Raw genomic sequence first — 12,944 nt, 5'->3', positions numbered from 1 at the left:
GTTTCAATAAGATCCCCTCTTAGCCTCCTTCTTTCCAGCGAAAACAACCCCAAATCCCTCAGTCTCTCCTCATATGACCTCCCCTCCATACCAGGCAACATCCTGGTAAACCTCCTCTGCACCCTCTCCAAAGCCTCCACGTCCTTCCTGTAATGTGGGGACCAGAACTGCACACAGTACTCCAAGTGCGGCCGCACCAGAGTTGTGTACAGTTGCAACATAACGCTGCGACTCCTAAATTCAATCCCCCTACCAATAAACGCCAAGACACCGTATGCCTTCTTAACTACCTTATCTACTTGATTCCCAACTTTCAGGGATCTATGTACACAAACACCTAGATCCCTCTGCTCCTCCACACTTTTCAAAGTCCTCCCATTAGCCCTATACTGAACACATCTGTTACTCCTACCAAAATGAATTACCTCACACTTCTGAACAATCAACCACATAGATAAGATTTGAGGATGTGTCCTCTTCCCTCCCACAGCAATCCCAATCCGAATGTAACAAGCAGAATAGGCTTGGTGTTGAATTTCCTCCTCCTGTTCTATGTACATTGTCACTCTTGACTGTCATCCATCTTCTGCATTGAAGACAGTGAGCAAAAGAAGCTTCATCTGATTGTTACAGGACATGATAGACTAAAACCTAATGTTTCAAATAACAATGTTTAGGAATAATAAAAGACTATCTCATCCATGAAAGCTTCTCCTTCCAAAACCCTAAGAATCCGGTTGAGTTTTGAATGACCCTAGTCCTTTTGTCTTCTCTACCCAAGATTATTTCCAATATTCGTTGTTATATGAATAAAGAGATTTTGGGATTAATTTTTGGATTGCGATGGGATTAGTTTGTGATTGTTCCAGCATTGAGCCGCCTTGTGTTTTGTAAACCTATATGATTCTTGGCCATGGCAGTGTTGAAAATTTAAACTGGTTTGAATAATGTAAATAGAGAAAAAGTATTTCCATTTTTCCATGAGTTTGTCGTCCAAGTGCATCACCAGATAAATTTGGAGGAGAATTTAGGATATTTGCACAGAGATGTTCTGCCAGAAACAGTGTTGGAAACAGCATTCATAATACCCTTTCGGAGAAATGAATGCAAATTTGAAAAATAAAAATATTAGCGTATGAGGAAATGTCAAGGCAGTGGAACAAAATGGATAGCTCTTTCAGTAAACAAATGCAGGCATGATGCTAAATCCTATTACTCTGAAATTTACTCTTTACCTATTTCTGGAATCTACTCTTTACTTTGAAATAAACCCAGATTTACATTTAATGTTACAGACTTTGATAATGTGTCCTTAACGTCTGCATTTGTAAACTTTGTTCAGATCATAGCAACAGGACCAAGCCATTTGACTCTCAAATCCTACTCTGCCATTTTTATTAGCCATTTGCAGCTGTCTTTTTCATTCGAATTCCTTGCCTTTTCTCTATATACTAAATATCCGCTGCTTTTGGGAACCACCTTAAATTAATTGCGTAAATGGGTGCCAGTTCCTACTTGTTCTCACGTTTTTTATGGAGATGATCATTGTAATTCTTACATTAGCAGTTGTGCTTTGAACCTTAGGTTTATTGATGTTTCTCCTTTTTCAACTAGAAGTGAATGTCTCTTATTGTACCTTTTATGCCAAATGTCCTTAAAACTCATTGTAATGTGATATCTTGCTGGTTGTTCATTTAAAGCCCAAATCTCTTTTGTACAGTGATTGGTGAACTATTGCTAAACCTGACACCTGGCTGTTATATTATGTTTTCCACATTGCCATGTAGATGCCAGTGTTCTGTCTGTCCTAAGCTTAGGTGAGGGTGCAGCTAATTCTGGAGCACAAGTTTTTAGTCAGAGCCCATGGCCTTTGCAGTATCCAGTGTCTTCAGGCTTTTTTTATACCACGTGGAACGAATTGACTGAAGACTGACAGCTATGATGAATGGGACCTCAGGAGGAGGCTGAGTTTCATCCACTCGATCCTGCTGGCTAAAGATTGTTGCAAATGCTTCAGCCTTGCCTTTTGTATTTATGTGCAGGCCTCTCCCATTATTGAGGATTTGAATATTTGTGAAGCACCCTCTTCCAGTTAGTTGTTTAATTATCCATCATAATTCACATCTAGATGTGGCAAGACTGCAGAGCTTAGACCTGATCTGATGGGGAGGGATTGCTTAACTCTATTTATTGCATTCTCCTTGCACTGTTTGGAGAACTTTACAGGATCAACAGGGCTGATTTTGACCTAGTCATTTATATTGTCATTTATGGTGCCTAGGTGGATGCTTAGTGGCCTGTCCGGGTTCATTCTCTTTTGTAGACTTTGTCGTAGTTTGATATAGTCGAGTGGTATTTCAGAACGCAGTTAAGAGTAAACCACGTTGTTGAGAGTCTGGAGTTACATATAGGTAAGAGTGACAGAATTTCTTATTGATTTTTTTTTTTAGCCAGATGGGGCAATCAACTGAGATTAGTTTTTTAATTCCAGATTTATTAAGTGAAATTAAGTTCCACCAGCTGCCTTGATGGGATTCGAGCATTAGCCAAGGCCCCTGGAAGTGACATTTCCACCACCTCCTCTAACATCATGCTTGATTAGTCACAAATAGCTCATTTTTAAAGAGGTAATTTTATGATTGATTCTAATAGAATTGTCCCTGCACTGCAGTTAAATTTTCAAATTCTTGTGTTTGTGTGTATCTGTGCATGAACTCCTGTAGAAACAGTCAAGTAGTTCATGTTTAACATTAACATTAACTTCTCAGCAACTCGCCATCACATTCTTCGGTTTCTTTTAGTGTTGGTATTTTCAGATTGCAATATTTGATATGTTGCATGTGATCTTCTGACATTTATGTATGGTTGGGAATGGACCCAAATACATTAAATTGATGCAAACACCTATCCCAACCTAACAATCCTAGAAAAAAGTCAGATTGGACCCTTTATGAAACGGACTACCTGAAATCTGTCCCAAGGGCTACTTGTGTTTAATGAACAGTCCAACAAGTCATAGCAATATCCAGTTTGTTGACTGTATTTTGTGGATTTATTGCAACAGATCTTTTGGTGCTAAATACATGAAAGTTTAAAGATAGCTTTTCCTCAAATGCAATATCATATCAGTGTACAGCTACTTATGCATGTCGGGGAAAGTTTATAATAGGACATGTGGTTGGCTATTCACTTGATGGTCTTCTGTGATGCGAAGTGGAGAAATAAAGTGCCATCTGCAACAGATCTTAGTTGGAAATTTAACATAATGTATTCCACAGTCAGAGATTCCTGGCTTACAATCTCACCAGATTGTCCCTCGTTGTAAAACAGGTGGCTGCATTGTCCGTAGCTTGTAAGGATTTGGTTGAGTGCTGGCCATTGTCTTCAATGGTACAGCTTTGAGATGCTGGTTCTTTATTCTGCCTTTTCCCATGATTTTGTCTATCTGCCTGTCTCTGATGCATTAAAAATAGTGATTTGATACCAGTTGCATGAATATCAGCTGCTGCTTCTCAAAATGGTTGGCACAATTTTGGATGTTTTCTTGATGGATTTATTAGGGCTTCACAAACGATGTTGCCCATGATTTTGTTTCATCCCATGGACCATGATAGCACTGAATGTAACCTGGGCATTGTGAGATAAAATGGGAGCCACTTAGTTGAAATGGACTTAAGGATTCCTGAAAAATTGTCATGGCCACATTTAGCTGCTGGTCTACAGGACCATGAGGCAAAAGAATATTATTCTACAGCATAAACTAGAGCCACTTTTAAAGTATGATATATTATGGTTGTGTTTAATTTCACATGTCATTCCAGTGGGTTTTGGAACCAGGTTTATGCTGTTTTTACATTTGGACAGTGGTGATGAGATGAATCTGATAAGTGAGATTCCTGTCAAAGGGGATGTCTAAGTATTTTGCGTGGGGGTCATGGGTAAATTGGATTCCACAAAGAAAATGAGTTCTTACCTGAAAGTGTTGTTTCAAAAAGAAAATGTGAACACGCTTTGACTTTAAATTGGGGTGGAGGCACCAAGCACAGAAGCAGCATTCCAGTAGTCCAGGTCACTAGTGAGCATTCTGCTTGCTTACTCAAATGTTGACGCCCATGCCAATAGTGCAATGGCATCAGCATAGGTGACATTCTAGGATTTTATCTCGGCCGTATTCTCCATATCGATTTTGAAAAGAATTTGCATGCTCACACTGAACCCTGTAGCAGACAGTTTGTGAACATCTGTATTCAACTGGTCTTAACAAAGATGTGGAACTTCCAGTTGCTCAATAGGCCAGTTTTGCATCAATAGCAGACCTTCACACCAATGTTATATGACAAGACTCTGAAGGCAGCTCCAGTCTGAACTGTTTCTGGAACTCATTGGTAGTGCGAAATTCAACCTTGTCAGAGCAGTCTCCTCCTCCTCTAAAGCTTGCTTGCTCATTTGGGAGTGGGGCTTCTAAAACCAGTTTTAACTAGTAAATAGTAAATGTTTGACCATCTTGTAGATCGGATGTTGTGCCGCTAAGTTTTTGGGTCTTTGCCTGGTTTTTCTAGCTTTAGGGTGGTAACAAGTTTAGAACATCAGCAGACTGAATATCAAGTATTTTATCAGTTATGTGACATGGAATCTTTTTACCAACTAGAAGTCATTGTTGTCCCAAGTGTAGTTGATTGCTGTTCTGTGGAAGGTTACACTAAGTGCAGAAGTAATTGAACAAAAAGAACCAGAACTTGACATTTGAAATCATGTATTAGTGGACTCAAAATAAGTGATCCTGACTCTGCCACTGTCCCAAGCCCTTGACACAGTTGAAGATCTTGGGGTAAGAACATATGCATGATGGCAGTTCCAACAGTATTAACTTCTGGGCAGCTACTTGGAGATGGGGAGCAGTACTAAACAGATTGCATGAGGCATGTCTGATAGGCCTAGTTGAAAACGCAGAGCACATGTCAAGTGTCTCCTTTTCAACTAGACCAATTACACTGGGACCAGAGGAACTCTTGAATTGGTGTGTTTCAGTCTGAATCTAGCCTGCAACATTTCTGCAGGTTCCACTTCTGCCCTTCCAGTGTTTTTTAATGCATCAGAGACAGGCAGAGGTAACAATCATAGAATCCCTACAGTGTAGAAGGAGACAATTCATCCAAGCCTGCACTGACCACAATCACACCAAGGCTTTATTCCCATAACCCCAGACACATTTACCCTGCTAATCTCCTAACACTAGGGTCAATTTAGCATGGCCAATCAACCTAACCCACACATTTTTGGACAAATATAACGTTCCCAAATGGAATCCATGTGGCGGCTACTTTGAGACAGAGACCTGGCCTCCTCAGATGCTGTATCCAAATCCTGTCCTTTCACATATACCTTAGGCTCAAAGAAATTCTAGGCCAGCATCTTTTAAAGAAGTATGAAAATTCCAGATGTTTTTATTTTAAATGAAATTCATAAATATTTGACCCCCCTCTCAAGCTAGCATTATAACAAACGTACCTCAATTTAATTTATTTTCAATTTCCAGCATTGGGTAAAATAGGCATGCTTTCTGTTGCATTACTGGTTATGGAGACATGATTCATGCAACTACAGGAATTCTTCAGGTATTTATAAACTATTGAATGTGACACTATCAGCATTGCTTAAATGCACAAATGGTAGATTTTTCCTCTAAACTGCCTTGTAATAGTAAACTCTTCTTAACCTTATCCATCCCATAGGAAAATACCCATTCCATTAGCTGGGTATTTTCCTATGGGATGGATAAGGTTAAGAAGAGTTTACCCATTCGGCAGATAGAGTAGTTTTATTTCTAACCAAGCCAAACTTATTTGTGCCTTTCCCTCAGCAATTCACTGGCGTTCTGAGATTGTCAGTAGCCTGGTTTGTAGCTTCTGTGCATCAACATGTTCTGCTTTGCTTTCGTTCCACTCTAGGGCATATTCTAACCCAGAGCACAAATTTACAAAAACTTGCTTTACCTGTGTTACTGGAAAGACCAGCTGTGTGTGCTTTCAAAGTTGCGGGGTGGGGAACAGACACTGGGAATATTAAAGTGAAATCAGAGACAGATTACAGATCTGATGAAAAGGTTGATTTGTTTTGAATGAGATTCATCACAATTTCTGAAACCAAATGAACGAGTTATGCTTGGTCTATCTCGTGTAACCTTTGTGAAAGGTGTAATGTATAAGCTTGGCTAGAAACTGCTATAAACTATTAAATTTCCACTAAAGTTATATTCTTTAAAAACAAATCATTCACTGATTATATTTTATCTGTTTTTCCCCCCTTTTTGGTCTGCTAAGTTATATAGAAATGTAATTAGGGCAGCATGGTGGCATACCACTTCCTCTCAATGCCAGGAACCTGGGTTCAATTCTGGTCTTGGGTGAAAGTGTGGAGTTTGCACATTCTCCCTGCATCTGCCTGGGTTTCTTGAGCGCTGTGGTTTCCCCCCTCATTCCAAAGGTATGCAGATTAGATGGATTGGTCATGCTAAATTGCTTTTAGTGTCCAAAAATTTGTAGCTGTGGTAAAATGCAAAGGGTTACAGGGATAGGGGGTGTGTGTGTGGGGTGGGAGGGGGGGAGCACCTGGCTCTTTTGGAGAGTTGGTACAGACTCAATAGGCTGAATAGCCTCCTTTTGCACTGTAGGGATTCTCTGGTTTGTAATCCATCCCTACCTTTCTTGTGCTCTCTTTTTCTCCTAATCTTTTCAGCACGTAACCTCACATTGTTACTATATCATCATATTAGTGATAGACTAGAAAAAAAATTATTGCAGAAAATTGCTTTTGTCCTGCATTCATGCCATCAATTATGGCATTGCTGAAGTGTATCTTTCAAAGGATTTAATGAGGCAGTTCTCAGGGGAGCTTAAATGTCTGCTTATTTTTGATACAAATTTGACTTGATCTCTCTCTCTTTTCACCCTTAGTGATGTTTAAAAGTGATTTTATTTAATTCTAACAGTTGGGGGATCCAGGAACTTTAAATACTTAAGCATCTTCAATTATTCTAATGGATAATTAAAACAGAACCGAGTGTCTGAATCAAACAGTTGTATCTTCCAGCCTTTTGTGGAATGTAGTATTTTATAGAGGTCACATTCTTTTCAGATCTTGGATCAATACTCTTTTTCTTTCCTTCAGCCTTCCAAAGACCAAAGATGTTGCTAGCACTCCACCTGTGAGAAATGAGGCTAGCACAACCTGTGCAGGACACAGCCCGTCACAACCAACTTGCACAGGGCCCAATCAGCTGAATGTTGCAGCAGGATCAATTACAACTGGTCCTAGTCCACATGTAATCAGAAGAGGTGAGTTTTCATTACAAATGACTAACATTTATTGCAGTGTATTAAGGCCATGTTGTATGCTTGACAACATGTAATATAGCTGATTTTTGCTTAGTATTAAAATTGAAGATTTCACTGCTATGGCATCTTTGCCCAGCTTTATTAAAATGCTGAATGGGACAAAAATAAAGAGGACGTACAGGTAATTAAAGTGCTATCTCACTTGTTTTGAATGCCTCCTAAATTACTGAAAGAAATATAGTCAGAGAGTCAAGGCATAGAAATAGATCATTCGGCCCATCGAGTCAATCACAGCACTTGGTAGTGCAATGCAGTCATTCCCATTAGTCTATTCTCACAGTCTAAAATTAATTTCCTCAAGTAACATACAGTTTCCAGAAGTAAGAATAAAACTTGTCAAGATGTTGGCCACAGTCGTCTTTGGATAAGGAGATGGTGCCACAGGATTACAAATATTGTTTAAAACAAGGGAAAATATTGCACCTAACAATTACTGGTCAGTCAATTTAAAGTTGACGATGGGAAACTTTTAGAAAATTAACAGCCACGGGGACCATATAATGTATTTAGGTTTGCTGGCAATACAACGTGGAAATGTAAGAAGTAAGGACGGCTTCAAGAAGCTGTAAAAAAAAAGATAGACAGTGAGTGAGTGGACAATAAGATAATTTCAGGAAATGTGAGGTTATTCACTTTTGCATTAAGTGAAAAAGCAGATTACTTTTTTAAAAGGCATGGAACTTTGAAATGTTGGTGTTCAGAGGGACTTCGGTATACAAGAAACATAGAAGGTTAACATGCCAGTGCAGAAAGCAATTAGGAAGGTAAATGGCATGTTGACCTTTATTGCTAGGGATTGGAGTACAAGAATAACCCAGTTGTATGCTCTCTTGGTTGGTATAGATAGTTTTTGGTATCTCAGGATCCAAGGGACTTTGGGAGTGCGCAAGATGGTGGAATTGGGCAGAAGATCAGCCATGAGTGTGTTGAATGGGAGTAGGCTTGAAGAGCCATATGGTCTACTCATTCTGTTTCTTGTGTTCATACAAGCATTAACTAATAAAAAAGAACAGTATAGATTGGTTAAGGGCAGTAAAATCAGAAAAATTCATATTATGCAGCATCCATAAAAAAAATCAGATAACAGGCTGAATTTGATCAGGCTATCAGGGGAAAGGAGGGGTTTATGGGTAGGGGGAAGGAATTTTCAAAAATTATACATTGGAATAGTCCCTCCAATCTTCCTGTTTCCATTTGATTATACTGAGAGGACAGTGGGAATCAGCAACTGGCTCCATGTTGCCTGGCATTCTGCCAGGGCAACTAAAGCCTCAGTCAGATGACAGCTCCACAACCTGATGCCAACTTCCCAATGTCAGATGACCTTCCTATTGAGGCTGATGAGGCAGCAGGCTACTAGTTAGGCATGCCCTGGAACATCCCAACTGTGAATGCGTCTCTGAGCCATATGGGTCAGGACTTAGAAATGTTTCAATAGGCTTAAGATTCTGCCCAGCATTTCAAGTTGATGTTGCTTTGATAGATTTAGGAGTACTTGGAGCTGTAGCAGGTTTTAAGCCAAGGAAGGGATGGAGGAAAAGGGGAAAGCTCATAAGTCTTTATCAGGTTGAAAGCGGGTGGGGGGCATGAGCCCTCCACCTGCCTGCCTGATTAAATCCCCAACCTAATGCTGCCACCAAACTCCTCCAAGGAGGAAATTAAATTCCACCTGGGTAGTTGTGATGAATGACTGTTCTTTGAACTGGGGGAAGATCTACACTGGAGTTCCTCTGTGCTAGGGCGACTTCTATTTTTGATATACATCACAAACTTTGACTGGATGGGTAAAGGGCATTATTTTATTTGAAATTGAAGATGGGATGAAATATGTAAGTGTAGTAAACAGTGACGAAGTTTAACTTTAAAAGGATACTGTCTGGAAGAATGAGAAGTGTGTGGCAAATTGACTTCACTATAAAGAAGCATGAAGCAACATTTTAATGGGAAGAATGAGAAAAGATAATACATTAAATGGTGCAATTTCAAAGATGATGCAAGAAGAGAGAGCCCTGGGATATGTTTTTGCACAAATGATTTTGCTAACAAAGGAATTAATAAGATGTATGTGACTCTGGACTTTATAAAAGGGGTCAAAAGCCAGGGAGTTTTACTAAACTTGGATATAACAGCAGTTTGGTCCTAGCTGGAGTATTGTATCTAATTCTGAGCAACATGCTTTTGGAAGCATGTGAAGCCTTTGGAGAAGGTGGAAAGAGATTTATAAGAACGGGTTCATGGCTGAAGGATTGCAGTTACATGAATCAGCCAGAGAGCTCTTCTTAGAGCAGAGAAGGCTAGGAGGAGATTTGATAAGAGGTTTTGTGGGGGGGAGAAAGAAGAAGAGCGTTTCCGGAAAAAAATCCTTTAGAATTTAGGATCCATTACCCGGTGGATAGAGATTCAATAGTAATCTTCAATCGAAACTTGGATAAATACTTGCAGGCAAAAAAAGTTGCAAGGACATAGAGAAAGAAGAGGGTGAGGGTGGGGGATTGCCATCCTTTGATTAAGAAATCCCAGATCAAATATTCACACTTTCTTAGAATACTCTGAAACAATCTGAATACTTCTATCATAGTCATATAATTACCTTTGTTTCAGATGTTTACCTACTCTTCCTTTAAAAAAATTGAGTGACCTTTTTCTCGTAAACAGAGCGATAAACCTTTCTGTTCCACTGGAAAAAACCCCTAACCTTCCCTCCTTTTTCCTTTTTCAGAGGAGTGCTCAAATGGACCCGTATATGATAGTTTTGGGAATGGATAAAAGTAAATCATGAACTTTATTTAGATTAAATTACAAGAGCAGAATATTGGAAAACAAGTTTATTTTAATAAATGGTGAATTTAGGACTGAGATCAACATTTTTTTGCAGACAATAATGAATTAATGGAGCAGATGGGTGACGGATAACTTAAGAATCATTAAGGAAACAATTGGATGTTACTATTGTGAGACTTGAGAGTTTTTCACAAAAATTAAAATGACATGAATGCTTTCTTCATCTACAATTAACTTGTAATCTTGTGGGTCTTCAATGTTCAAATTATATGAATTCTTTTTTCCCCTTTTAAGCAACAAAAAAGCCTGCTCCTGCTCCGCCAAAACCTTCAAATCCACCTCCTGGACAGCCCATGGGTCATGGAACAAACCAGCCTACTAACCAAGCTTCTTCACAGTCATCAAAGCAGCCTAACCAAGTTGCTGCTCAGCCTGGAAACTGGAGTCCTGTTCAATCCCATGGTCTGCCATCTTCTCAACCTACAATCCAGCCACGCAGACATTCCAGTAATCAAATGGTTATTCATGCCCCCAGTCACCCCCCACCTCAACCTCCCCCACAGCCGATCAATCCATATCCATGTAAAGCAACTTGTGAGCAAGCAATGGATCAGTCGTCTAGTAGCCCACCTGGCACACCAACACCCCCAAACACGCCTCCATTAGGAGCACATAGTGCAAACTTCCACCTAACTCAGCACTCCACACATACCCAGGTTCTCCCAGCGAATCAAGACCATTCGCTTCCCCCACAGTTTGCTACTTTGCCGCGAGCGCGGCCAGTACCAAAACCAAGAAGTCGACCCAATGTTCCACCACCGCCACAGCCACCTGTAACAGCCCCTGCAACAAACTGTTCTGCTCCTGCAGAGCACACATCAAGTGTGGCAGCCACAGCTTCAAAAATAGTTACTGGTGAGTATCTTTAAATAACCAGCAGGTATTTATAATTTGTCGTCTACATGTGCAAACAGAAAGTAATTGGGGGCCAGATTCTCACTTGAATACAATTGTATTATGTTTCTAAGAAATCTAAAACTTTTAATTTTGAAAATTGAATGTGCTAAATGGAAAAAAATTAGGTCGATTAACAGCAGGAATTCTGGAGGGATCTTTAAACCTCCCTCAATGATAGGGAGAAGGGGAAGACTCCAAAACCAAAAATTTATAAGGAAACACTTCAAGGGGCATTTTGCAAGGTAGAAAATTTTTGCAAGAAAATTCTGTGGAATAGGAGGGTAGTAAATGATTGATCAGACTCTTAATGGTGTCACTGAATGAGAGGGAAGTATTAGGATATGTGCTTTAACAGAAGGTGAGAGATGTGTGGGAGAAGTACTTGTGGGAGACATACCTGGTGCAAAGGAAGATGGTTGTGGTTGTCGTTGGTCGATCATCTGAGCCCCAGGACATCACTGCAGAAGTTTCTCCAGATAGTGTCCTAGGCCCAACTACCTTCTGCTGCTTCAACAGTGACTGACCTTCATTCATTATAATGTCAGAAATGAGGTTGTTCACTGATGATTACACGATGTTTAGCACAATTTGCAACTATTTTGATGATGAAACAGTTCTGTCCATCTGCAGCAAGACTTGGGCAACATTCATGCTTGGCCTGATAAATGGCAAATAATTTTCACAACACTTGAATGCCAGGCAATAACCATCTCCATCAAGAGAATCAAGCCATCTTCCCATGACATTCATATCATCATTAAATGCCCTGCTATCAACATTCTGGGATTTACCTTTGTCCAGAAACTGAACTGGACTAGCGATATAAATTAAGTGGCTACAGGAGCAGGTGAGAGGCTAGGAATTCTGCAGTGAGTAACACTGCTCCTTTCTCCCTAAAGTCTGTCCACCAACTACAAAGCACAAGTCCAGAGTGTGATCGAACACACTCATTTGCTTGGATGCGTGCAGCTCTAACGGCACTCAAGAAACTCAACATCATCCAGCACAAAGCCCGCTTGATTGGCACCTTCAACGTTCACTCCCTCTGCTGCTGACGTACAAGATACACTACTGCAACTCAGTGTGGCTCCTTTGACAGCACTGTCCAAACCCATGACCTCTGTTAACGCCTAGAAAGACAGCTGATGTATGGGATCATCATTATCTCTGAGTATCCCTCTGAGCCAGACATCATCCTGATTTAGAATTATATCACTGTTCCTTTGCTGTCACTGGGTCAAAATACTGAATTCCCTCCCTAACAGCAGTGTGGGTGTACCTATGCGATGTGAACTGCAGCGGTTAAAAAGGAGGCCCATCGTCATCTTCTCGAGCAGTTAGAGATGGGCAGCAATGCAGGCTTAGCCCTGCAATGCCCAGATACAGTGAAAGAATTTTTGAAAAATTGCCCTATTGAGGGGCACCTGAAGAGATTGTATAGATTCAAATTGGGATTTTTATGCTTGGAAACTAAAGTTAGAATTTAATTTGTGTTTTTTAATCATTAGAAATGATTAGTCTTTAAAGAAAATTCATTCCCAGATATGATTGAGTTGATATTAATACAGTGGATTAATTCATGACTAATGATTTTACCTGCCAATGCCTTCACAGGTTTTGGAGGAGACTCTGCGTTGAGGTTTGTAAATTTCAAACCCTTTGCACTAGCAACTAGTCCTGCTATTGCTCGCTGGGCAATGCTTTGTCAAAGTTGTGTCTGATGTGCTTTTGATTCATGCTAAAATTAGCACCTGATTTATTTTTTGCAACATCTGTATTCAAAGTAAAGTCCAACACTTGGAGATTAAGCTC

At 40.0% G+C, this 12,944-nt stretch overlaps 1 protein-coding gene across 6 annotated transcripts in view; it reads left to right on the top strand.

Annotated features, from left to right (window-relative positions):
- The window catches only part of arhgap17a (Rho GTPase activating protein 17a), a 156,062-nt gene that overhangs the window by 134,369 nt on the left and 8,749 nt on the right, over positions 1-12,944 (top strand). For 4 of the 6 annotated variants that reach the window (XM_080206524.1, XM_080206525.1, XM_080206529.1 and 1 more), the window contains 2 exons: positions 7,168-7,334; positions 10,470-11,090. In XM_080206524.1, coding sequence (XP_080062650.1) covers positions 7,168-7,334; positions 10,470-11,090 — 788 coding nt within the window. Of the gene's footprint in view, positions 1-7,167; positions 7,335-10,469; positions 11,091-12,746; positions 12,772-12,944 lie in introns of all 6 variants that reach the window. The other 2 variants (XM_080206526.1, XM_080206527.1) reach the window with 1 other exon arrangement.

The sequence above is a fragment of the Carcharhinus amblyrhynchos genome, chromosome 18 (assembly GCF_965287045.1).
Source record: "Carcharhinus amblyrhynchos chromosome 18, sCarAmb.v2.hapA, whole genome shotgun sequence".
Lineage (NCBI taxonomy): Eukaryota > Metazoa > Chordata > Chondrichthyes > Carcharhiniformes > Carcharhinidae > Carcharhinus > Carcharhinus amblyrhynchos.
Note: the sequence above shows the minus strand (reverse complement) of the source record. Positions and strands in the feature narration are given on the sequence as shown.